The sequence below is a fragment of the Scyliorhinus canicula genome, chromosome 12 (genome assembly GCF_902713615.1).
Source record: "Scyliorhinus canicula chromosome 12, sScyCan1.1, whole genome shotgun sequence".
Lineage (NCBI taxonomy): Eukaryota > Metazoa > Chordata > Chondrichthyes > Carcharhiniformes > Scyliorhinidae > Scyliorhinus > Scyliorhinus canicula.
In genome coordinates, this window is record NC_052157.1 from 66,779,123 (window position 1) to 66,805,982 (window position 26,860).

Sequence of the window (26,860 nt, forward strand, 5' to 3'; positions counted from 1 at the left end):
TCCACTCCATTAGATCGCTCCTCTGCACAGCCACGAACGAGACTCCTCACGACCGTTTGTTTGTCTTCCCTCGGAAGTCCATCTCCGGGGACTCGCTCCCATCCTGGCTGACAACTCCGGGACCTGTCCTTCTCCGGAAGCATACGAGGAGCCATAAATCTGACCCCCTGGTCGAGAGGGTCCAGCTGCTGCATGCCAACCCCCAATATGCCTATGTCGCGCACCAAGGCGGACGGCAAGATATGGTCTCTCTTCGGGACCTGGCCCCTGCTGGATCCCATGTCAACGCGTTCCCCCCCCCCCCCCCCCGCATACCACCACCCCCGCAACCTTTTACGCCCCCCGAGGGCACCTGTACTGTCCCGAGCCCATGCTGCCACCATCCACCTCCTCCTTACTGCTAACCATCACCCCCCTGCCTATGCCCACTCCTCAACTGTCGCTGACACGTCGGACCGAAGCTCCAGATGACGGGCTCACGGAGTCAACGACCACGTCAGCAGTACCAGCCTCACCACCAGGGCTGAGGAGGTCCAATAGAACAGTCCGGCCTCCAGACAGACTGAACATTTGATGACTCCACTTCACCACCTCTGGACTTCATTTTTTTAACAGGGGGGTGAATGTGGTGAATGTATTCACCAGAATAAGTTGTCTGTAGAGTATTGTAATTTGATCCCTTTTCCATGTAGTGTACTGGAACCCTGATGGGCTCCGCCTCTGTCTCCTCCCCCCCTGGACAGTATATAGACCAGCCGCCTGGGGACGGCGCTCAGTTGTTACAGCGATCTCAGGCAGGCAAGTTCTCGTGGAATAAAGCCTATGTTCTCTCACTCTCATCGTCTAGCAGTGGATTAATGGTACATCAGCCAGGAAATGCCTGAAGCACACACCCTAGTCCGTGAACACACACACACTCACTCTCTCAGTCAGTGAACACACACACACTCATTCTCCCAGTCAGTGAACACACACTCACTCACACTCTCCCAGTCAGTGAACACACACTCACTCACACTCTCCCAGTCAGTGAACACACAGCCAAACTACCCAGTCAGTGAACACACATTAATTCCCCAGTTAGTGAATGTCCACACTCACTCCCCAGTCAGTCAACACACACACTCACTCTCCAGTCAGTGAACACACAATTACATACCCAATCAGTGAACACACACAGTCACATAACCAGTCAGTGGACATGCACCGTTACACTACCCAGTTAGTCAACACACACACAGTAACTCGTCAGTCAGTGAACACACGCACTCACTCCCCGGTCAATGAACACACACAGTTACACTACCCAGTCAGTGAACGCACACAACACTTCCCAGGGAACACACAGAATCACCCTCCCAGGTGAACATACATTCACACTGTCCCAGTCAGTGAACACTCAGAATCCCAGTCAGTGAACACACACACTCACATTCCCCAGTCATTGAACACACACACACACACCCAGGCAGTGAACACACACTCACTCACTCCTCCAGTCAGTGAACACACACACTTCCCATCAGTTAACACAAAGGTGTCTGCTGGTAGGGGGATGTTACGATAAGAGATTCCTGCCTCCAGCTGAATCATCATCTTTCAGCCTTACGCAGAGCAGAGTCGACCTTTTGATAATAAAACCTGCAAGGTTCAGTGTAAAACTTACCCAATGGGTTAATGTGCACTGACAGAGCAGCTTGAGCAGCAGAGCTGATAGATTAAAGGGAACTGCGGTGTGTCATTACTTTGTTGGCAATTTGAGGGCGGTCTATCATTGCCAGGAAACGCCTGAAACACAGTAAACGTTGCCCTGATCGAGCAACAAGTATGTGGAGAAGATACTTGAACATATTCTACTCAGGCTTTGTCCTCTGTTCAGTGCTGCATGAAGGTATGTTTGTCCTTTTTATATTCCATGTTGAATGTCAGTATATCTGGATAAATGTCCAACAACATTTGCCTGACATTGCAGCAAAATTATTTCCCGGGGTCTCGGACCCACGCAGTACGAACCGCTCAAAGCAGGGCCACACGGTGCCTGCATTTGATTGCGTTGCTCCTTGTGGTCTCTTGCTGTGCAGAAGTTGGTAGCTGCCGTTTCGGAAAGTACAACAGTTGAGCAGACCTCAAAGTTACTTCCTGGTCTGTCTAGAAGAGCTTCTGGAAGTCATGGGGCGGCGAGAAGCATTTTAGAAATCCACAACTTTGAAAATGTGACAGCACAGATGGGGGTGGGGGAACAGGCCCATCTACCTGGTGCGGTGTCTGTGCTTCACAGGATCCTTCTACCAGCACCATCCCCTCTCACCCTGTCGATACTCCTTTCTTGACCACCTTTGTGGACATGAACTCCAAGATCTAGCACCTCCTCCCCACCCCCTCTCAATGTCTTCCCATTTATTGAGTATTTCCTTGCTTGCTTTGCCCTCTCCAAATGCATTGTGCTGGATTCTCCAATTTGAAGAGTAATTGCTGACGCCGGCGTGGGTACAGTGGCCTTTTACGCACACAAAAGCTGCACCGATCCGCCGTCTGGTGGGGGGCTAGCAGGCACACAGCGTAGAGCCCCCGGCTTTAGCTGCGGATATGGCCGGAGAATTGCTGAGTCCGTTGCCGGGCATGGGGTCGGCTTGCAGCGGCCGTGCAACATGGCACTGGCCACGCGTGGACCGGGCCTGCCAAAAACTGCTCCCCTTTGTCCAGGCTCGCCATCCCCGGACCACCCCCCACCAGTGCCCCCAGTCCCCACCAAAGTCCCCCCTGCCCGAAGAACGACTCCCACCCGACTGTGGTGGTGCTGGACTCAGTCCGCAGCTGCTACACCGGATTCCTGAAAACAAAAAGGGTAAGTGTTCCACGTCCTCGGGAACCTGGCCCATCGGGGGACGGAGCATCGGGCGTGGGCCTCTGATGACGTCCTGAAGCCGCCCCGACAGTGGACTTGAGGGGGCGGAGCATCGCAAAAGCGACGCCGTCCCCGATGTCAGCGCAAATGCGGATTCTCGGGCCGATCGGCGAACGTGATTTCAGCATCGGAGACCGGAGAATCCCACCCATTGCCTTTCACTTTTCCCAATTGAATACGATTTGCTACTTTTCTGCCCACTCAGCCAAACTATTGGTGTCATTTTGGAGTCAATAGCTATCCTCTTCACTATCAACCACATCACCAATTCTGGTGTCTTCTGCAAATTTTCTGATAAAGCCACCCTGGTTTAAGTCTAAATCATTGACATCTACAACTAATAGCAAGGACCCCAAGACTGAACCCTGTGGAACACCAGCTGGAAATTCTTTTTCCATTCCCAAAACCATCCAACACCATTACCCGTTGTTTCCTGTCGCTTCGTCAATTTTGGAGCCAACCTGCCACCAACCTGTAGCCCACGAGATCTCACTTTTCCTACCAGTCTGTCATGTGGGAACCTGCCAGGTGCCTGACTGAAATGAAATGAAAATTGCTTATTGTCACAAGTCGGCTTCAATGAAGTTACTGTGAAAAGCCCCTAGTCGCCACATTCCGGCGCCTGTTCGGGGAGGCTGGTACGGGAATTGAACCGTGCTGCTGGCCTGCCTTGGTCTGCTTTAAAAGCCAGCGATTTAGCCCAGTGTGCTAAACCAGCCCTATGTCGATGACTTCCACCACATCATTCTCATCAATCCTCCTGGCTACTTCCTCAAATTTGTTAAGTTAGTAAGACAGTTAAGTTAGTAAGGGTGGCACGGTGGTTAGCACAGCTGCCTCATACCGCCAGGGACCGGGGTTCAATTCCGGCCTTGGGTGACTGTGTAAAGTTTGCACGTCTACCTGGTGTCTGCATGGGTTTCCTCCGGGTGTTCCGGTTTCCTCCCACAGTCCATAATGTGCAGGTTAGGTGGATTGGCCATGATAAATTGCCCCTTAGTGCCCAAAGGTTACTGGGGATTATGGGGATAGGGCGGGGGCTTGGGCCGAGGGCGGTTGCTCTTTTGGTGGGTCAGCACAGAGTCAATGTGTCAGAATGGCTTGCTTCTGCGCTATATGGATTCTATGCATTCTGTAGGGATTCTATGATCTTCCAATCAGAAAACCATAGTAACTATCCCTGATCAATCTGTGCCTTTCCAAGTGACAGTTTATCCTGTCTCTTCGAATTGTTTCCAATAATTTTCCCACCATCGAAGTCAGACTGACCGGCCCATAGTTTACTGGCCTATCCATTGCACCCTTTTAAAATTTTAAACATTTGCTGACCTTCAATCCTCTGGGTCACCCAGGTCTCTTTGTACTGCAGCATCCATTGTCTCTCTCCATTTAAGAAATATGCTGCATTTCTGTTTCTTTTTCTGTCAAGTGTATTTATCTCTTTACTTAGCTCGTTGTTCACCATAAGCATCTTTGGTCATTTTTGATCCAATATATGAATGCAAGTTTTTATCGTGGCCACCATACTGAGTCTGCTGTATTGGTCAGTGAGGAGGGGTAGGCACAACAGCTGAGGAGAGTGCCCATCACTGAATTTGCTCTCTCCAGCAGCGAACCTGCAACGTGGTGTCAATGCCACAACTCCTCCAGCACTAATATCTTCCATCTCTGCTCTTGGGCTGTGTGGGCTACCTGAGATTTTCCAGTCGATCATGTTCCTCTGTTGGACAGACTTGAGTTCTACCGAGTCCTTGAGTGAAATTGTAGGTAGGAGGAGGCTACAAAAGCAGACAATTTATCCTGCACTTTTCTGAAGCTCTGGTCAGGCCACAAATAGTCTCACGTTCCCAGACCAGACCCTAACAGTTGCTAGGATACAGGACAGAAGCCCCAATATTTAAATTAAGTTGTAAGACTGTGAGGAAAGGACACTTCACTCCAAGAGTTATTCAACGCACAAGTAGGGATATGGTATATTGAAACAAACTTGGGACAGCAAGGTGGTGCAGTGGTTAACACTGCTGCATCACGGCATCGAGGACCTGGGTTTGATCCTGGCCCCGGGTCAGTGTCCATGTGGAGTTTGCACGTTCTTCCCGTGTCTGCGTGGGTATCACCACCATAGCACAAAAAGATGTGCAGGGTAGGAGGATTGACCACTCCAAATGGACCCTTAATTGGAAAAAGGAATTGGCTACTCTAAATTATTTTAAAAATATGTCAAAACAAACTTCATTGCCAACACAATATTGCTAAATTTAACACTATAAAGATAAATAGCATTCAATTACCAGTTAAACAATGCTAAACAATGACAATGGAACATTCCAAACTGCTATCTGTTATCTCCGCTCAAGCAAAACCCATCTCGGGTCAAAATCCATATTTAAATACAATTAATCAACCCAGGACGACTTGCTGTAAAGTGATGTCTTGGATAAACCACTTTGAGAGAGAGATCCTCCAGGAATTAGCTTACAGATTCTTACCTATCTCAAACTACTGCCAGCCTTTCCAGAAACTACCGTTCTATTCACAGGAATCTTTTTAACAAAATTACTTTGAGAAAAGCTGCCAGTCTGTCCTCAGTCAAATCTTTAACTGACTGTTTCTCCAGAAACTGCTAGTCTGCTCACAGACAGATCTTTAACTGAACAGTACTAAGAGCACAGATTCTTGTCCATGTCCCAATCTAAAACTGAATTTTTAAAACTGCAACCACTGGTTCCTCCCATTAACTACACCATCTTACTAAAACTAAACACAATGGCCTGGATTCTCCGCTATCGGGATTCTCCGTTGTGCTGGCAACCCGGGGATTTCCTGGTGGCCACAATGGGAAACCCCAATGGCCGGCTGGCATGACAGAGAATCCCGGGGGCGGGGGAGGGGGGGGGGGGGGACTGCACCAGAAATCTGATACGGCGGGACGGAGAATCCCACCCTATGTCTCTAATTTTTTACTCCTCCGGGGGGGAGTATATAAACAAAATTCCATTAATCCAACTTCAGCAAACAATATCCTTGGCTGGAATGAATTATGAACTTACTTTTGTGATCCTTTAATTGTACCTCTGTTTCCAAAATGTGTCTGCTGCCTTTCAAACCAGGATTGTTAAACACATGACTGCAGCAGTCACGCACACATTAACCCAGGCTTTTAACCTTTACTGCACCAAATACATATAATCCAATATCTGAAACTCCTACATCCACCATACTAGAGACTTGAATCCAGTTCTGGTCACCTCAGGTCAGAGGAGATGTGATGGTATGTGCAGGTTCACCAGAAGGGTTCCAGGGATGAGAGATTTTAGCAACAAGGGTAGATTGGAGAAACCAAGGTTGTTCTCCTTGGAGCGTAGGAGATTGAGGCAAGATCGGATGGAGGTGGACAAGATGACGACAGGTTTAGAAAAGGTCAGACAAATAAATGCTGCTTCCATGAACTGAAAGTATAGGAATATGGGGGTACAGATTTAGGGTTTTGGGCAAGAGATGCGGGGAGGAAGGAGGGGGGGATGGGAGGAAAAATGTTTTGCCAAAGTGACTTAGAACTCACTGTCCATGAGAGGGGAAATAGAAAAAAAACAGAAACTCAAATTGAAAATGGATGGAAACTTGAAGGGAGTAAACTTGTAAGGGTGCAAGGATAGAGTGCAGGACTGACATGGTTATTCTGCACAGAGCTGGCAGGGACTGGGTGGGTTGAATGGCCTTCTCCTGTTTGCTATATGGTGGCTGGTGAGTGGCTTTGAGGGGAGAATCAGCCCGAGGCGGTCTTTAAAGTTTCTCTGTATGTGGTCGAGCTGATTGGGCAGAGGGGCTGCACTGAATTATTATCTTTAGCTGTGAATTGTTAATGCCACTCATTTGGTCCTTTTTTCTCCCCCCTCAGTGCAACCTTTAACCTGTAACCAATGTTCAGGGATGTCTGGTACCTGCACATTCAAATCATCAACTTGCAAGTCAGGAACCACCGTCTGCAAGACCACTTCGAACACAAAAATTAATGGTAATATTTTCTCTTTGATTTTGTTCATCATTTGTTTTATCCCTCTCTCTCATTCCTTCCTTATCTCTCCCTTTCTCTATTTCTCTTCATTCAGTCTCCCTCTCTTTCTGTCTCTGTTTTTTTCCCTTCTCTTCCTCTCTTCATTCTTTCCCTCTTCCTCATGTGGCCGTGCTTACCATATCTTCCTTTCTCTCTTGCCCTTTTTCTGACCTTTTTTTATCTTTCTCTCTTCCCTTTGCTCTTGCTCACTCTCGCTTTCTTTATCTCCTTTCCATTTTCTCTCTTACAAAGAGATTTATAAGATTATTAAGTTTTGGGGCTGTGTCTTTAAAACAAGGTGAAATGAAGGGAGTCATGTGACCTGTTCTGACATCTCCCGTCAGCAATCCTGGCTGCATTGATTGCTTAAGGTTAAAAGTGGTCCAGTTGGGAGAGGACTTCTGGTCAGCAAGCGGAGCGGTTGCAAGGAGAGGGGCTCCCGTAGCGGTGGAGAACAAGGAAGGGAAGGGAAAGGCCGTGCAGCCCCCCCCCCCCCTCCCCCCAACAAACCGGTCATCGAAGGATCCTTGGCAGCGGCGGCAGCAGCAGGAGAGGCCCAAGCGGCGGCAGGTCCACACCCCCACCCCAGGGCCAGAGCGGAGCGGCGTCTACACCCCCCCCCCCAAGGGCCGGAGCGGCGCCTACACCCCCCCCCCCCCCAAGGGCCGGAGCGGAGCGGCGTCTACACCCCCCCCCAAGGGCCGGAGCGGAGCGGCGTCGCATCTACACCCCCCCCCCCCCCCAGGGCCGGAGCGGAGCGGCATCGCGTCTACACCCCCCCCCCCCCAGGGCCGGAGCGGAGCGGCATCGCGTCTACACCCCCCCCCCCCAGGGCCGGAGCGGAGCGGCGTTGCGTCTACACCCCCCCCCCCCAAGGGCCGGAGCGGAGCGGAGACTACCCCCCCCCCCCCCCCCAGGCCCGGAGCGGAGACTACACCCCCCCCCCCCCCAGAGCGGAGCGGCGTCTCCCCCCCCCCCAACAGGCCCGGTGCGGAGTGGAGCGGCGTCTCCCCCCCCACCCCCAACAGGCCCGGAGAGGCGTCTCTCCCCCCCGCAACAGGCCCGGAGCGGAGCGCCGTCTCCCCCCACCCCCCCCCCAACAGGCCCGGAGTGGAGTGGCGTCCCCCCCCCCCCCAGAGCGGAGCGGTGTCTCCCCCCCCCCCAACAGGCCCGGAACAGAGTGGAGCGGCGTCTAACCCCCCCCCCCAACAGGCCCGGAGCGGCGTCTCCCCCCACCACAACAGGCCCGGAGCGGAGCGGCGTCTCCCCCCCCCCCCCCCCCCCCAACAGGCCCGGAGCGGTGCGGCGTCTCCCCTCCCCCCCCAACAGACCCGGAGCGGCGTCTCCCCCCCCCCCCAACAGGCCCGGAGTGGAGCGGCGTCTCCCCCCAACAGGCCCGGAGTGGAGCGGCGTCCCCCCCCCCCCCCCAACAGGCCTGGAGCGGCGTCTCCCCCCACCCCCAACAGGCCCGGAGCGGAGCGGCGTCTCCCCCACCCCCACCCCCCAACAGGCCCGGAGCGGAGCGGCGTCTCTCCTCCCCCCCCCCCCCAACAGCCCCGGAGCGGCGTCTCCCCCCCACCAACAGGCTCGGAGTGGAGCGGCGTCTCCCCCCACCCCCCCCCCCCAACAGGCCCGGAGTGGAGCGGCGTCTCCCCCCCCGCCCCCAACAGGCCTGGAGCGGCGTCTCCCCCCACCCCTAACAGGCCCGGAGCGGAGCGGCGTCTCCCCCCACCCCCCCCCCCAACAGGCCCGGAGCGGAGCGGCGTCTCCCCCCCCCCCCCCCCAACAGGCCCGGAGTGGAGCGGCGTCTCCCCCCACCCCCCCCCCCCTAACAGGCCCGGAGCGGAGCGGCGTCTCCGCCCCCCCCCCCCCCAACAGGCCTGGAGCGGAGCGCGTCTCCCCCCACCCCCCAACAGGCCCGGAGCGGAGCGGCGTCTCCCCTCCCCCCCCAACAGACCCGGAGCGGCGTCCCCCCCCCCCAACAGGCCCGGAGCGGAGCGGCGTCTCCCCCCCCCCCTCAAACAGGCCTGGAGCGGAGTCTCCACACACCCCCCCCCCCCCCAAACCGACAGAGACCACCACGTGGCAAGAACGAAGGACTGGACAAATCCTCTCTCTCTCTCTCTCTCTCTCTCATGCGTGAGAGAGGAAGGGGGAAAGTGGGGGAAAAAAAAGAAGAGGACTTTTATTTTAAAAAGAACACTGTTGAAGAGAAAGGGGGAGGGATATACATATTATTTTCTCTCTTTCTACACCCACTCCCTTCAAAGTAAGCCCACCTGAGGGGAGTTGCATAAATGGGGGGGGGGGGGGAGAAAATAATTAATAAACAGATAAATAAAATAAAAATCGGGCACGAAAAAAGGGGGAAAGAAAAACAAGGGGAGAAGAAAAGATGAAAGGGAAGGGGGAGAAAAAAACGGCCAAGGGAAGGGGGCACCAAAAGCAGACGGGACAAAGGGCAAGCCAACTCACGCGAGTGGATTAGCACACGAAAGCGGCGGGACGGATGTATCGCCGCATCAAAAAGAGCCGGACAGACAGGTGCCCTCTCCCCTGGGGTTAGAGGGGGGCGTGAATTGGAAGGAAGCCTTTACTGAGGTGGTGAGGGAGCAGCTGCAGGCAATCAAGGCAGAGTTGAAAGCAGACGCAGAGGCCGCAGCACAGGCAGCAGTGGCCAGGGCCATGTCAGGGGTGTAGCAGGCTCTGACCAGATTGGAGGAGAAAGTGGATGCCCAAGGGAAAGAAACTGGAAGCTCAAGGGAAGAAACTGGAAGCTCAAGGGGGGAGACTGGAAGCCCATGAGGCAACCATTAAGGAGTTGGAGAAAGCAGTGACAGACATGAGCGACCGGGTCACGGCCCTGGAGAGGGAAGTGGCGAGACTGGGCGCAACACAGGGGAGCCTGAAGGGCAGGGTAGAAGACCAAGAAAACAGCTTGAGAAGTCAAAATGTTAGGATAGTGGGCCTGCCAGAGGGGACCAAGGGTGGAAAACTCACAGCATACGTAGCTGCAATGCTGGGAAACTTAGTGGGGAGGAAAGCTTTCCCCACCCCACCGGATTTGGACAGAGCACATCAGTCGCTGCGCCCGAAGCCCAAGGCAGGGGAACAACCGAGAGCAATCATAGCCAAACTGCACCGGTACCGGGATAGGGAGACAATCCTGCGCTGGGCCAAGGAAAATAGAGCCTGCAAATGGGAAGGGCACACCATCTGAATATATGAAGATCTTGGAGTGGATATATCTAAGAAACGGGCTGAGTTTAACAGAGCGAAAGCTGCTCTCTACAGGAGCAAAGTGCGTTTTGGTATGCTGTACCCAGCGAAACTCTGGGTCACATACCAAAACAAGGAATATTTCTTTACAGCCCCTGCTGAGGCGAATAGGTTCGTCGAGGAGCACGGGCTGGAAGAACAGCAGGGGAGGTAGGGACGAGGGGCCCCTGGCAAGGAGCAACGGCACGCCAATGGGTAGGATGGGGGCAGAGCGGGCAGAAAACCGTAGAGGCCAGGTAGAGGAGAAGCGAGACAACAACCTCCGATAGGGGAGCCACCGTAATAGCAGGAAAGCTAGCGCCGGGGGCACGCAACAAAGCAGGGCCGCAGCGCACCCCCAACAGAGGGGAAGGCGCCAGGCAGGGGAGGGGGGGGGATCACCCATCAAAGTCGGAAGAGCAAACGGGGACAGGAATAGGGTATAGAGGGGCAAAGGAGGGGTATACAGGGGAGGAGGGTAGAGGGAGAGACTGGGGGGGGGGGGGGCACACAGGGAGGGAGAGACCAGGGAGGGGAAAGGTAGGGACAAAGGGACAAAAGAGGCCAGAAAAGGAACAGGGCTACAAAGTACCACAACCAAGGGCTTGGAACAAGGAACCGCTGCAAGCACCCACCCAGTACGGTCTGTGGGCAAAGGGGCCCCCCAGAGTGCAAGGGACTACCCGCGTGGTGGACACACCGTGTACGGCCATGGCGGGTGCCCCCAGGACAAGGGGAAACCCCGGAGCGCAGAGACCCGACCGAATGGGGAGAGCAGTGGTAGCGGCCATCCTGGACGGCCCCCTAACAAAGGGAAACCCCGGAGGGCAGGGGCTCATCCACCAGACAAACATGGTTAATCCCACAGGAAACGAGGGGGCAGAAGCCCCCCACCAGGATAGTCACCTGGAACGTAAGGGGACTTAACGGCCCAGTGAAGAGTTCTGGAGTCCTGACCCACCTCAGAAACACGAGGGCCGACATAGTCTTCCTCCAAGAGACGCACCTGAGGGAGCAGGACCAACTGCGGGTAAGAAAGGGTTGGGTGGGACAAACCTACCATTCCTGCTATGGTACAAGGGCCAGGGGGGTGGCGATACTGATCGGCAAGAGGACAATGTTTAGGGCGACAAAGACGGTTACGGACCCAGGGGGGCGGTATGTCATGGTCAGCGGGGCCCTGGATGGGGCGCCGGTAGTCCTCGTCAGCGTGTACGCGCCCAACTGGGATGACACGAGCTTCATCCAAAAGACCATGGCAGAAATCCCGGACATAGCGACACATCGACTAATCATGGGGGGGGACTTCAACTGTGTACAGGACCCAAAGACGGACAGATCAAACCCCAAAACAGAGAAAACCTCAAACATGGCAAGGGAGCTCAGTCACTTTATGGAGCAGATGGGAGCTGTGGACCCCTGGAGGTTCGCCCACCCGGGGGAGAAAGAATTCTCCTTCTTCTCCCCAGTACACAACGTGTTCACGAGAATTGACTTCTATGTGGTGGGGAAAACGGTGCTTCCAGGGATAGACAAAGTGGAATACTCCGCAATTGTGATATCAGACCACGCCCCACACTACATAATGTGCGGCTGGAGACGGGAAGGGCCCAGCGCCCCACATGGAGGTTGGACGGTGCCTTACTAGCTGACAAGGCCTTCAGCGAAAGGATAGCGCGGGCCATAGCAGAGTACACAGAGAACAACCAGAACGGGGAGGTATCATCCTCCACGTTCTGGGAAGCGCTTAAGGCCGTACTAAGAGGGGAAATCATTGCCTTCAAAGCGCAAAGAGATAGTGAGGAAAGGGTGGCTGGGCAGAAGCTGGTCGACTCCATACTGGAGATAGACCGTAAATACTCCGAGGCCCTCGACCGTAGAGCTCCTGGCAGAGAGAAAAGAACTACAAAGGAACTTTGACCTGCTCTCCACCAGGAAAGCAGTGCACCAACTCCGCCAGGCGCTGCGGGACCCTGTACGAAACACGGAGACAAAGCCAGCCGTCTGTTGGCACACCAGCTGAGAAAGCAGGCAGCCAGCAGAGAAATTGCGCAAATCAGGGGTACCAGAGGCATGTTGGAAACAGAACCAGAGAGGATTAACAAAACCTTCAAGGCCTTCTACCAAGAGCTGTACACCTCAGAGCCCCCAACGGGGAAGGCTGGGATGAACCGGTTCCTTGATGGACTGGACATACCAGTCGTGGGAGAGGGCAGAAAACAGGACCTGGAAGCACCACTAGCACTGGGAGAGATCATGGACAGTATCAGCTCCATGCAGACGGGGAAGGCGCCGGGACCGGACGGATTCCCGGCGGACTTCTACAAAATATTTGCGACAGCGCTGGCCCCGCACCTGCGGGAGATGTTCACAGACTCGCTAGCTAGGGGCACACTGCCACCCACGTTAGCACAGGCCTAAATCTCGCTGATACCTAAGAAAGACAAAGACCCAACGGAATGTGGGTCATACAGACCCATATCTCTGCTGAACGCAGACGCCAAAATACTGGCCAAAATCCTAGCCAAAAGGCTAGAAGACTGTGTACTTGAGGTGGTCACAGAGGACCAGGCGGGCTTCGTCAAAGGTAGACAGCTTACCTCGAACATCAGGCGCCTGCTGAACGTGATAATGACCCCCTCCGGGGAGAGAACACAAGAGGTGATTGTCTCCCTTGGACGCAGAAAAGGCCTTCGACAGAGTCGAATGGAAATACGTCATAGAGGTACTGGAGCGGTTCGGGCTTGGAACAGGGTTCACCGCTTGGGTAAAGCTCCTATACAACGCCCCCATGGCGAGTGTACGGACCAACAATACCAACTCCCAATACTTCCAGCTGCACAGGGGCACCAGACAAGGATGCCCACTGTCCCCGCTGCTGTTCGCACTAGCAATCGAACCGCTAGCAATCGCGCTCAGGGCAGCAAAAAATTGGAGGGGGATCCGAAGGGGAGGCAGAGAGCACAGAGTCTCACTCTATGCAGATAATCTGCTCCTCTACATCTCGGACCCACAAAGCAGCATGGACGGAATCATCGCGCTCCTGAAAGAGTTTGGAGCCTTCTCGGGCTACAAACTCAACATGAGCAAAAGCGAGATCTTCCCAGTACACCAGCAGGGGGGGGGGGGGGGGGGGGGGGGGGGGGCAGCATTAAAGGGGCTGCCGTTCAAACAAGCCCAACATAAATTCCGCTACCTGGGGATCCAAATAGCCCATGACTGGAAAGGGATCCACAAATGGAACCTCACCAGCCTGGTGGAGGAAGTAAAAAAGGACCTGCAAAGATGGAACACACTCCCACTCTCCCTCGCGGGGAGAGTCCAGACGATCAAAATGAACGTATTGCCCAGGTTCCTCTTCCTGTTTAGATCCATTCCGATCTACATCCTCAAGGCCTTCTTCAAAGCGCTGGACAAACATATCATGGCGTTCGTATGGGGGGGTAAAAATGCTAGGATCCCAAAGAAGGTCCTACAAAAAACAAAATCCGGCGGGGGCTAGCCCTCCCGAATCTACAATTCTACCACTGGGCGGCAACAGCCGAGCGAGTAAGGGGATGGATCCAGGAGCCAGAAGCCGAGTGGGTGCGTGCGGAGGAGGCCTCCTGCATGGGGACCTCCCTCCGGGCCCTCGCCACGGCAGCACTCCCATCCCCACCCAAAAAACACTCCAGCAGCCCAGTGGTGACAGTCACCCTCCAATCCTGGAACCAACTGCGGCAGCAATTTGGCCTGAAGAAAATGTCGGACAAGGCTCCCATCTGCAACAACCATAGGTTCAAACCAGCACTGACTGACGCCACCTTCAAAAGGTGGAGGCAGGACGCGGGGGACACTGATAGTCAGGGACCTATACACGGACGACAGGATCGCAACACTGGACGAACTGACAGAGAAATTTCGGCTAGCTGGGGGGAACGAGCTACGGTACCTGCAGCTCAAAAACTTCCTACGATAGGAGACAAGGACGTACCCACAACTGCCACGACAGACACTACTGGAAGACCTACTGGACGCAAGTATCCTAGAGAAAGGGAACTGTAGCGACATGTATGACCGACTGGTAGAAAGGGACGACACCGTACTGGACGCAACAAGAAGGAAATGGGAGGACGACTTGGGGATGGAGATAGGGTGGGGACTCTGGAGCGAAGCACTGCATAGGGTCAACTCCACCTCCACGTGCGCAAGGCTCAGCCTGTCGCAACTAAAAGTGGTACATAGAGCCCACTTAACGAGAACCCGTATGAGTAGGTTCTTCCTGGAGGTGGAGGACAGATGTGAACGGTGCCAAAGAGGCCCGACCAACCACGCCCACATGTTCTGGTCTTGCCCCAGACTTGTGGAGTACTGGACAGCCTTCTTCGAGGCTATGTCCAAAGTGGTGGGGGTGAGGGTGGAGCCATGCCCGATAGTGGCGGTCTTCGGGGTTTCAGACCAGCCAGATCTATTCCTGGGGAGGAGGGCGGACGCCCTTGCCTTTGCCTCCCTGATCGCCCGCCGTAGAATCCTGTTTGGCTGGCGGTCAGCAGCACCGCCCAGAGCTGCAGACTGGCTGTCCGACCTCTCGGAATCTCTCCAAATGGAGAAAATCAAATTCGCCATCCGAGGGTCGGACGACGGCTTCCACAGAACGTGGGAGCCAATCATGCAACTGTTCCGGGACCTGTTTGTGGCCAACGTACAAGAGGAAGAATAGTCGGGGGAAGGTAGCCGGGGGGGGGGGGGGGGGGGGAGGAGGGCTACGGGTTCGTTACGGGGGTTTGATGGCTAGCTAAGGCCCAAAACCAAACTAAATAAATGCCAATAAACATGTGCCTCGGCCATATTGGGGAATGTAAAATATGTATGCCGGCTAAAGGGGGGAGGCCACAGTTATTATTACGAAGATGCTTACCTGTAAATATATATGTTAATTTTTGCGTGTTTTTTTTTCTCTCTCTAACAATTTGTAATTTTTTCAATATAAAACATGAAAACTGAATAAAAAACATTTATATAAAAAAAAGTGGTCCAGTTTGTTTTACTGCGAAGAAGGGGCAACATGCTCACACTTGGACACATTGACAGCAACCTGTGCGCTAACAGTGGATAGTCTGTGCATTTCCAAATTTCTTGAACATTTTTGGAGAATGTTGATTTAAACTGTTTTGTCCATTTAGTGGACAAGATGAAAGAGAGCTGGGCTCTTAAGAATAGCTACTTCTCATTTCTGCCTGGATACAAGGCTCATGGAATTCACATTGACAGGGAAATGGGCTTAAGGAGCACAAAGTTCTGCTCTGTAGTATTTTGGCCAGGGTTTAGAGAACCCCAAAGTGTATCATGGAGTTCACCTGACCCACAAATTTAAATAGATTTTGGTTATAGGAAGCACAAGGGCCCACTTTACAGGTGTGGTGCAACAGCAAGCTAAAGTATGTTTAAACAAAAACAATGTATATTCTATGAATCCAGTTGACATTTTTGTAAACACACAGTAAACATCTTAGCAACTATCAACTCAAATACACCTCTCCTCCCAAAGAATACAGTACTCTATAAGTAACTCTTAATCTTTCCTTACAACATCCATAAGACAAAAGACCATTTTACAGAAAGACAGCAGGTTTAAATTCTCTACTGAGAGCAGTTATCACTGTTAAATTAGCAAGTGATATGAAGGCATTCTTTTCATACAGAGAGAGATCAGAATTCCACCTTATTTCTCTGGATGCAGCTCCCAATCTGCAAAACGAAACTAAACACACTCTGTAGCTGCGAGCTCAAAGCGAAAGTAAATCAGACAGACAGCCTAGCTCCACCCACACTCTGACATCACTGCAGCTATTTGATAAACCTCATTTCTGAAAGGTACATCCACTGAAGTTATTTGATAAACACCCATTTCTTAAAGGTACGCTCACGTGACAGTAGTTTAAAGTATAGGTTTCCTGAAAAAATAGTACTTTGTCAATAGTGTCTATTTGTTACATTCAATGTCTTCAAATGGGAAACCTTGTTGTTGTCTCCCCTTAGCTGTGAACTGGAAGTTTGAATTTATTCTTAAAATTATCTGTCCTCAGGTGATCATAACATCTGTCTTTTTCGCTTTTTTTATTTTTCTCTCCTTTGCACTCTTTCTCTCATTTTCCCACTTTGATGCCCTCTGTTTTGCACATCTTCTTTCTTTCTGTCGGTTACACTCTTTCTCCTCGTTACACTATTTTCCGCTCTCTGACTATTTTACCACCAGCCTCTTTCTCTCTTTCTTTCCTTCAGAGATGAAGGGAATTTGTGAAATTGTAGCTAAAACCTTTGCTTGTTTTCAGGGGGAATGACCACAAAGCGGATTAGTAATTCCTGTGGTCCGTGTTCTGATCCTGTATCCTTTAACTGTGGGAGTGTGGTCATCTCCCAGAGCAGCAATTGTTGTGACACCGATCGCTGTAATATACAGATAGATACAGGTAAGGTTCCATTTCATCACAATTCAATTCATAGTCTGATAGATTAATCTGATAATGAGACTGCCTCCCAATTTATACTGCAATTGAACAAAACCAACACTTCCAAGTTCCCTCCACACTGTCCCCAACACTCCCAGGACCGGTACAGCACAGGGTTATATACCAATTAAACTCTTGTTAAAAAATTCCCTGTGGTGAGGGATTCCGGGCTCATGGACAGTGAAACGATTTAACCTTTCCTGATACATTGTTAATGGTTAAGGTTATGACAGGACATGGAGTTATGTTTGCTATCCAAGATGCTGGCAAGGAAGGATAGGAGCGCACAGAGGAACAACACCCAAAGTTAGCCTCCCCCTTTGAAACAAAGTAAAGATCATGGGCGAGATTCTCCGCACTCCCGACGGTGCGGAGAATAGCGTGGCTCCTAAAATTTTAGGGCCACGCTGTTCCGACGCCCTCCCGCTATTCTCCCCCCCCCCCACGCCCAACTCCCGACACGAATCGCTGCCGCCGTTTTTTTACGGCCGGCAGCGATTCTCAGCTGATGGATGGGCCGAGTTCCCAGCCCTTTACGGCTGTTTTTACGAACGGCAAACACACCTGGTCTGGCCGTTCGTAAAAACGGCCGTAAACTCTCGCTTTTTATAACCATGGCACCGATTGGCACGGCAGTACCACGGCCGTGCCAAGGGTGCCATGGGCCCGCGATCAGTGGGCACCGATCGCGGGCAGCGGGCCCAATGCCCGCGCACTATTTGTCCTTCCGCCGCCCCGCAGTATCCATTCGTGGGGCGGCTGAGGGGCATCCCGGCCCGCGCATGCGCGGGTTTCGCGCAAATACACGATGACGTCATCCGCGTATGCGCGGGTTGGAGTCTTCCAATCCGCGCATGCGCGGCTGACGTCATATGACGCGTCAGCCGGCGCTAACTCTGGCAAACGGGCTTAACGAAATTCGTTAAGCCCGTGATGCCGGAGTTTACGGCATCGGGCTGCTAGCCCCGACCGGGGACCAGAATCGGTTCCCGGTCGGGAAGGGGGGGGCTGGCGTCAAACCCGCCCGGATTTGACGCCAGCCTTACGATTTCTCCCCATATGGGAGAATCTCGCCCCATGTTTCAGAATTGAAATTCATGTTCTTTTACGTCTACTGCTTTTCGGGAAAAAGAACACTTTATATTTTTCTTTATTCATTTGTGATCTTTGCCAATTGTAGATTTTCCTTTTGAAATAAAATAGTTAAAGTTTAAGTCAACTCCTTAAATTCCGAATGCAAATTTCCAATCATACTGCTCACTCTTCCCACCTTAGCCCTGCACATCTACAATTCTTACTATTGAAAACAGTCGACTGGTTGAGAAATGCTGAGCTAATGTTTGTATGAAATCTATGGACCCATTATGAGAGTGGGTGATATTTTTCAACATTTACGGGGAATATTTTGTTATTCTGTAAAGAATAATTTAAGTATGGGAATGTTTCATGGAGACAATTTGTGTGGAGGTGTTGAGGAAAACAGCGTAGATATGCCATCTGTAATGAAACTACCTTTAAGAGGCTTTATAAATGATTAGACTGGTTTTAGAAATTGGCATTAAGAGATACATAGGAAGCTGTTGTTTTCAGTTGTTAAATTTCAACTGGAACTAAAAAGCTTTTACAGCTTGAAAAGGTTTCAGAAATAAAACGGGATGGTTATTCAATTTAATTTGATCCTAAAGTGGAACAAAGTGGAACAGGAAAACATGAAAGACATTTATGTTTTGTAACAGGTGCATTCAAAGAAGTGCTGAGAAAAAGGGAACCGGAGATAAAAGGGAAAAAGGATATTTAAGGAGCGGATTTGTTGTTGGCTATGTGGCTGTTACCATATGACAGGTGGTAATTGCTTGGCTGCCCAAATTCCAAAAGGAAAATTGGGCAAGCTATCACAACAATTTGCAATTTGTACTTTATTATGAGAAAATATCTAAACTGATATCAGGAGCAAAAATTTCAAACCATTTTTCAAGACTTTAAGTAATAAACATAAATATTAATGTTAAAAAACCTAAACAGTCAAGATTACAATTACATATTTAACAGTAGTTCTACAAATACTTACCCAATGTTTTCTGCTCAGTTAAACGCAGAGCTAAACACCTCTTTTAGGTAACAGTCCTCATGGACTTTCAACATACAAATTTCAGTAAGATTACTACAAACATGCATTGTTATTCTTTTACAGGCTTTTCCCTCTCTCATTTAACCCTGGAAAGCAAAGCTTGTATGAAAGCCTTGTAGACACAATACTTGTCTTCTCTTTAAGTATAGCTGCAGGTTCTTTCCTCACAGGTTCGCTTCAGCACACATGCTCTTTAGAATCTCATGACCATACTCCTCCCTAGTCAGCCTCCAATCTCTCTTTTAACATGTTTTTCCCCTTTCATCTTTAAATTCATTGTGTTTATATCCCTTTGGAATTTCCCTTTCCCAGAACATACAGATCATTTGTGTTATTTTATGTCGACTGCATTTGGGGAAAAAAATACTTTGCTTTATTAATTTATGATTTTTGTCAATTGTACAATTTCTTTTTGAAATACAACAGTTAAACTTTGTCTTCCCAATGCAAATGTATATTCATACTACTCACTCTTCCCACCGTAGCCCTCCTCATTGCCCCTTCAAAATACTTGCTTTCACACCAAACCCCCTTTTGATGCTTTTGACTTTGCAGTCTAACTTTCTGCAGTTTAATTACATTAGTCACACCCATGCAAACACATAAACACACACACAGCTTGTTTACCAGTTTACCACATTTCAGGTGTTAAATTTCAACTGGAACTAAAAGGCTTTTACAGCTTGAAAAGGAAAAGTATTGGGGAAAGTATTGAAAAATATTGTATTTTGTCACATCTCTGTCCTTCTGAAAAATGAACTGTCACCATTCTAAAAGGCAGTTTCAGTTTCTCAACCCATTTTGCTTTACTTATTATATTTATCCATGTACACTAACCTATTATGCTATAACATGCATGCATTAACATGACAATATACACACATCTGTCCATTTCCCAGGTCTCACATGTCCAAAGCTAAAACACTTGACGATACATCGGCAATTAGATTTTCATGTCCAACCATTTGTATAATTTGTAAATTAAACAGTTGCAACAGTAGACACCATCAGAACAGTCTGATATTTTGATTTCAAAACTTTTTCCAGAAATAACAAGGAATTGTAGTCTGTATAAACAATTGTTTCTGAAGAATTGTTTGCCATATAACCTCTGAATTGCTGCAATGCTAACTCCAGACCTAACATTTATTTTTTGTTGATTGAGCATCTCTTTTTGATGTACATTCAACTTCCTTTGAAAATATACCACCCGCTTCTCAGTTCTTGCTTTCATCTTCTTGTCACGCCACAGTATCAATAATAATGATAACCTTCATTAGTGTCACAGGTAGGCTTACATTAACACTTCAATGAAGTTACTGTGAAAATCCCCTAGCTGTCACACTCCGGCGCCTGTTCAGATACACTGAGGGAGAATTCAGAATACCCAAATCACTAAACAGCACGTCTTTCAGAACTTGTGGGAGGAAACCGGAGCACCCGGAGGAAACCCTCGCAGACACTGGGAGCACAGTGACCCAAGCAGGAATCAAACCCAGGTCCCTGGCGCTGTGAAGTGACAGTGCTAACCACTGTGCCACACCCATATCACGTGTACCAATAGCCAATTTAAAATGCTTGGCATAATTAGGTGCTGTTGAAACTGTTCTTAACTCTCCAGTGCATTCTGACCCTCTTGTCTCAGTTGAACTCTCCTATTCATTTTGAATATTTCAACAGTGGAGCAACTACACTGCTAAAATTTGGCACAGACCTTCGGTAAATCCCACTCATGCCCAGAAATCTCAAAATTTGCTGTTTTGTTGGAGGCACTGGGAATTTTACAATTGCCTTTCCTTTCACATCTCGTGCGGGCCACCTGACCATGTCCAATTGTGTTGGTCTGAATATCTAACTTGCGCCTTTGCAAATTCATTCTTAGCCACGTTCACCGCCAAATTTGTTTCTTCCAGTCCATCGAACTGTTCTTTCAGATGCTGTAAATGCTCCTCCCACATTCTGACAAGATGAACAGCACAATTACTCAGTCCTGAGATAACCTTGTCTGTCAGTCACCGAAAGGTTACGGGCACATTCTCCACACCTAATGCCATAACTTTGAACTGCAAGAAGCTGATATCTCTCTCAGTCTTGTCCTTACAGGTAAGGAGTCCTGGCAAAATCCTCTGAGCAAGTCAATCTTTGTAACAAACTCTGATTGTCCCAGTTTCTCAATATAGTTTTCCAAATATGGAATCAAATATGAATCTGCTTTTGTCACTGCGTTGATGTCTCAATAATACACATACAAGTCGGGATTTACCGAGACCAGAAATTCCTTTGTGGACCTTTAAATGGTCCGCCAAATTTTGCGATGATACCCATGGCAATTGGGACCGGAAGATTTACTCCACAGTTTTCTGGCGGAATTTTAAGCTCCTTCCCACCAGCAGGATCCTCTGGTCCCAGCCATGGTGACCCTCCCACAGCGGGTTCCCCGGTGAGCTTGCAAAACTCTTCTGAAAACGGTGGGACTGGAAGATCCTGCTGCAGGCTAATGATGAGCCACCTCCACCAGTGAAAAATGCCCAACCTTGGGGAGAGGGAGGAGTGCGGGGTGGAGTGGAGGGGGGGGGGGGGGGGGGGGGGGGGAGGAGGGTGGTGGCAGAATCCTGCCAATCGTGCTCTGTCCAACTTTGATGCCGTCACAGCAGATGAACTGCAGCTCCAGCAACTAGACTCGGTGATGTCATTCTGATGCAAGAACTCAATTTATTTTTCCACTTGTCCTAATTTTACTGGATTTAAACTATTAGGAGGTGGACGTATTGAGACTGAATCCTTCACATCTACATCAGGTTTAGCCAATTTTGTTTTCCCCAATTTATTCCTACAATGAGTTTTGTGTGACTGCAATAGCCCTTTCAAATCACCTTGACAATTGCCTGGAAGGTAGATTCCTCATTGTCCAATTTAGTTTGAGGAAAGTCAATGCCTCCCTCCTTTTCCTCATCCACCACCACTGATACTTCCTTTTGATTATCTTTCCCGCCAAACTACTTTTTAAGCATATTTACTTGACACCATCTCTGGTTATTTCTTCTGTCTGGAGTACATATCAAATGATTTACTTATTTTCAATCCGGCAAGGCCTACTAGACCTTGATGTTAATGGCTTGCCTGTCACTGGCAAGAGTGACTAAGAACATTTCCCCAGCAACAAAACTACCAGCCTTTGCCTGCGTAGCTGCACCATCCTTCACCACCTGCTGTGATATCTTGAAATGTTCCTTAGCTAACTCCCATGATCTGCTCAACCTCCCTTCTGAATATCACGACATAATTTCTTTACCCAGAGAGGAGTGGGGGCGTGGAATGCACTGCGTGTGGAAGTAGTTGAGTCGGAAACAGGGACCTTCAAGCGGCTATTGTATAGGTACATGGATTACGGTAGAATAATGGAGTGTAGATTTATTTGCTCTTAAGGGCAGCACGGTAGCATTGTGGATAGCACAATTGCTTCACAGCTCCAGGGTCCCAGGTTCGATTCCAGCTTGGGTCACTGTCTGTGAGGAGTCTGCACATCCTCCCCGTGTGTGCGTGGGTTTCCTCCCGGTGCCCCGGTTTCCTCCCACAGTCCAAAGATGTGCAGGTTAGGTGGATTGGCCATGATAAATTGCCCTTAGTGTCCAAAATTGCCCTTAGTGTTGGGTGGGGTTACTGGGTTATGGGGATAGGGTGGAGGTTTTGACCTTGGGTAGGGTGCTCTCTCCAAGAGCTGGTGCAGACTTGATGGGCGAAATGGCCTCCTTCTGCACTGCAAATTCTATGATAATCTATGATTAATCTGGGACAAAGGTTTGGCACAACATCGTGGGCCGAAGGGCCTGTTCTGTGCTGTATTTTTCTATGTTCTATAATCCAGGCAAGTGGTTTCTGAACACTGACGCCATAATTTTTCCAGAATTAGTGTGAGTAGTCCTCTCACTTCATGACCATAGACTAATTCAAAAGGACGAAACCCTGTTGAGTCATTAGGGGCAACACTGATAGACAATAATAAGAATGGAATCCTCGATCCTTGTCCTGTGGATAGTCTTGACCATATGCTTTGGTGGCATTCTTTAGAATTTGGTACCATGTATCTAAAGCACATTGTGATTCAGAATGAGAACCTGTCAACTTAAACTGCTTTATCCTGAGGCTGTTCATTACTTCCTTAAACAACCATTTGAACCTTGTTACATAGAACATAGAACATAGAACAGTACAGCACAGAACAGGCCTTTCGGCCCTCGATGTTGTGCCGAGCAATGATCACCCTACTCAAACCCACGTATCCACCCTATACCCGTAACCCAACAACCCCCTCCTTAACCTTAACCACCTGTTGTGACCTGTATTTCCCTTGGAAAACCATGCTGCAATTCTCCAGCCGTTGGGATTCTCTTTTCCCGCTGGCAGCGCACCCCACCCACAGATTTTCAGGTGATGTGGGGTGACCATAATGGGAAATCCCATTAACAAGTGGCAGAAAGAGAGAATCCTACCTCTGGCAAATGGCAAGCCACCGAGACCTACACGACTTGGGGACCGGAGAATCATGCCCTATACCCTGTAATTAATTTGGTGAACTCTTCTACAATTCTCTTTGCTGCGATATTTCGTAAAGATATCACATTCGGGTATCTGATAGACACATCTACGATTGTCAGCCCGTACTAATTTCCACATTTTGTCTTGGGGAGGGACCCTACACAATCAACTAGGATCCTCGTAAAAGGTTCAAAACTGGAAGGTTCATTCCTCAAACACTGGAAGAGAAATTAAAGGTGCAAGTTTAATTACTGCTTGAGGTTTCCCTATCACCTGCCATGTGTGACATTTTGGACAGACTGTGACTCCATCTTTGTGCAGTCCAGGCCAAAATACCAAAACATCTCTTTTGGCCTGGATTTTCCAGATTCCAACATGCCCAGCTATTGGAACTTCATGAACTACTCTCAGTGTGGGCGGCACGGAAACACAGTGGTTAGCACTGTTGCATCACAGCGCCAGGGTCCCAGGTTCGATTCCCACTTGGGTCACTGTCTGCGTGGAGTCTGCAAGTTCTCCTCGTGTCTGCGTGGGTTTCTTCCGGGTGCTCCGGTTTCCTCCCACAAGGCCCAAAACATGTGCTTGAGCAGTGAATTGGACATTCTGAATTCTCCCTCTGTGTACCCAAACGGGCGCCGGAGTGTGGCGGCTGGAGGCTTTTCACAGTAGCGTCATTGCAGTGTTAATGTAAGCCTACTTGTGACAGTAATAAATATTATTATTATTTCCTGACAGTATCCAGACAGTATGGGCGGGATTCTCCGACCCCTCTCCGGGTCGCAAAATCGCCAGGGGTGGCATGAATCCCGTCCCGCCGCTCCGACGCAGGCTGCCGAATTCTCCGGTGCCGGTTTCGGGTGGGAGCATGGATCACGCCGCGCCGGTCGGGGGCCGTTGGCAGCGGCTCCCCCTGGCAATTCTCTGACCCCGATTGGCCGAGCAGCCGCCTGTTTTCGGCCAGTCCCGTCGGCGGGAAATAGACATGGTCCATCCCGGTGAGACCTGGCTTGGAGGGCGGCTAGCGGAGTCCTTGGGGGTATGCGGGGGGGATCCGGCCCCGGGGGGGTTGGGGGGGGGTGTCACTGTGGCCTGGCCCACGATCGGGGCCTGCCGATCTGCGGGCGGGCCTGTGGCGTGTGGGCACTCTTCTTTCCCTCCATGCCGGCCTCTGTAAGGCTCCGCTATGGCTGGTGTGGAGAAGAAACTAACATGGCGGCGGTTCTGCGCATGCGCCAACTCGCGGCGGCACATGGCGGCCCTTCGGCGCCGGTTGGCGAGCCGCCAACCCCGCCGGCGCCGGCCTAGCTCCCAGAAGTGCGGAGGATTCTGCAACTTTCGGGCGGTCCGATGCCGGAGTGGTTCGCGCCGCTCTTGGCGCCGGCGTCGGGCCGTCCAGCCAATTGTGGGAGAATCCCAGCCTATTACTGTCTGATGTACTACCACCCACTTTTCAGAATGCAAGGAAGTCTCCACTTTCTCATTAAATACATTAATTTTATTTGAATAGTGCTCTGGAGTACATTCTGCCTCTGTTTCAGAATAAGCTGTCCAGTATAACTGATTTTTCATGATCTTACTGCTGTAACTCTACAAATTTCATTGAGCTAAACACTTCAGCCTCATTCTCTTCAACATTCCCCGTCTGAACAATCTTTTCAAAATATCGTTTCCACAAACTGAATTTCAACATCCTTCCTCTGGCTTTTGGACTCCACCTCTTCCTGTTTTGACTTGCGAACCTGTGATCTTGTTACAACACAGTCTGGAAACAATCCAGGATGTTCTTTCTGCAACACCTCGGGTGAATTGCGTCCCCATAGGCTGGGTTGACTACTGTTGGCATCGCCAACATTTTTGACTGCTTTGTGGTTAGCACAGTTGTTTCACAGCTCCAGGGTGCAAGGTTCGATTCCCTGCTTGGGTCACTGTCTGTGCGGAGTCTGCACGTTCTCCCAATGTCTGCGTGGGTTTCCTCTGGGTGCTCCGGTTTCCACCCACACTGCACAAAGATGTGCAGGTTTGGTGGATTGGCTATGATAAATTGCCCTTAAGTGTCCAAAAAAGGTTAGCTGGGGTTACTGGGTTACGGGGATAGGGTGGAGGCATGGGCTTAAGTAGGGTGCTCTTTCCATGAGCCGGTACAGACTCGATGGACCGAATGTCCTCATTCTGCACTATAAATTCTATGATTCTATGACTCAGCTGCATAATTTCTGAGAATAAATTGAATCCCTGTGATGGGCAATTTCTCCACTACCCCGACAATCACCTTGTCTGTTTTAAAACTACTTTTTAAATTCACCTTACAAGTGGAATATTTTCAGTTTTTCCTTGAATTCCACTTAATAATACTTTTTCCTTCAATACCCTCTCAGGACAAGAAGTTACATTGTCTCATAACATTAAGGACTGACTAGCTCCTGCAACTCTTATAATTTTGACATATTTTCCAACACCAACTTCTGACTTCAGTGTTATCCTCACACTCATAGCCTTTAATCCTTAATCAAGGAATTAAAAAATAAAAAGCCCCCCAATTTTGGTATGATATGGCAGTTGGTAATTGTCGAGCTGACCAACTCCCAAAGGGAAACTTGAATCAAACCATCACAATGATTTGAAATTTGTATTTTATTATGACTAGGAACCTGCACTGAAGTCAGGAGCAAAAGTTTAAAACCTCTTTGGAGACTTTAAATAATAAATATAAACATTAATTTGAAGACACAAGATTACAATTACACAGTTAAAGTCGTTCCAAAAAAGCCTTCTGAAAAGAATTCCGCTTAGTTAAACTCAGAGCTAAACACCTCTTTTAGGCAATAGTCCTTATGGATTTTCAATATAAGAATTCCAGGAAGATTACCACAAACATTCACTGTTGTTACAGGAAAAATATTTCAAAGTTTCTCCCTCTCTCATTGGACACTGGAAAGCCAAAGCTTGTATGAAAACCTTGCAGACACAAAATAATTTTCTTCTCTGAGGGTGCTGCGTTACAACCTTGCATCTCTCTTTCAACACGTTTTTGCCCTTTCATCATTGTATTTACATCCCTTTGGAAGATCTCTTTCCCAGAACATGCAGATTGTTCATGTCATTTTATGCCTACCACTTTTGGGGAAATAGAAAATTAATATTTTGCCATATTCATTTACAATCTTTGGCCAATTGTACATTTTTCTTTTGAAATATAATAGTTAAACCTCAGGTCAACCCCCCCCCCCCCCCCCCCCCCCCCCCCACCTCTTAACTCCACAATGCAAATTTCTATTCATGCTGCTCACTCTTCCCACCTTGCTCATCTCTACTTCCAAATACTTGCTTTCACACCAAACCTCTTTTTGACGTTTTGACCTTGCAGTCTAAGTGCCTTTAGTTTAATTCCATGAGTCACACCCACCTGAACACACACACACATATAAGCCTGTTTCACAGTACAGCACAGTGGTATTGGGAAAATATTGAAAAATATGATATTTTGTCACAAT

General features: G+C 49.8%; 1 protein-coding gene across 5 annotated transcripts in view; it reads left to right on the forward strand.

Annotated features, from left to right (window-relative positions):
- The first annotated feature begins 1,632 nt into the window (after positions 1 to 1,632).
- Positions 1,633 to 26,860, forward strand: part of LOC119974535 (urokinase plasminogen activator surface receptor-like) — a 111,604-nt gene continuing 86,376 nt past the window's right edge. For 2 of the 5 annotated variants that reach the window (XM_038813508.1, XM_038813506.1), the window contains exons 1-3: positions 1,639 to 1,891; positions 6,804 to 6,920; positions 16,529 to 16,666. In XM_038813508.1, the coding sequence (XP_038669436.1) occupies positions 1,828 to 1,891; positions 6,804 to 6,920; positions 16,529 to 16,666 (319 nt within the window). In that variant the 5' untranslated portion in view covers positions 1,639 to 1,827. Of the gene's footprint in view, positions 1,892 to 6,803; positions 6,921 to 16,528; positions 16,667 to 26,860 lie in introns of all 5 variants that reach the window. The other 3 variants (XM_038813510.1, XM_038813509.1, XM_038813511.1) reach the window with 3 other exon arrangements.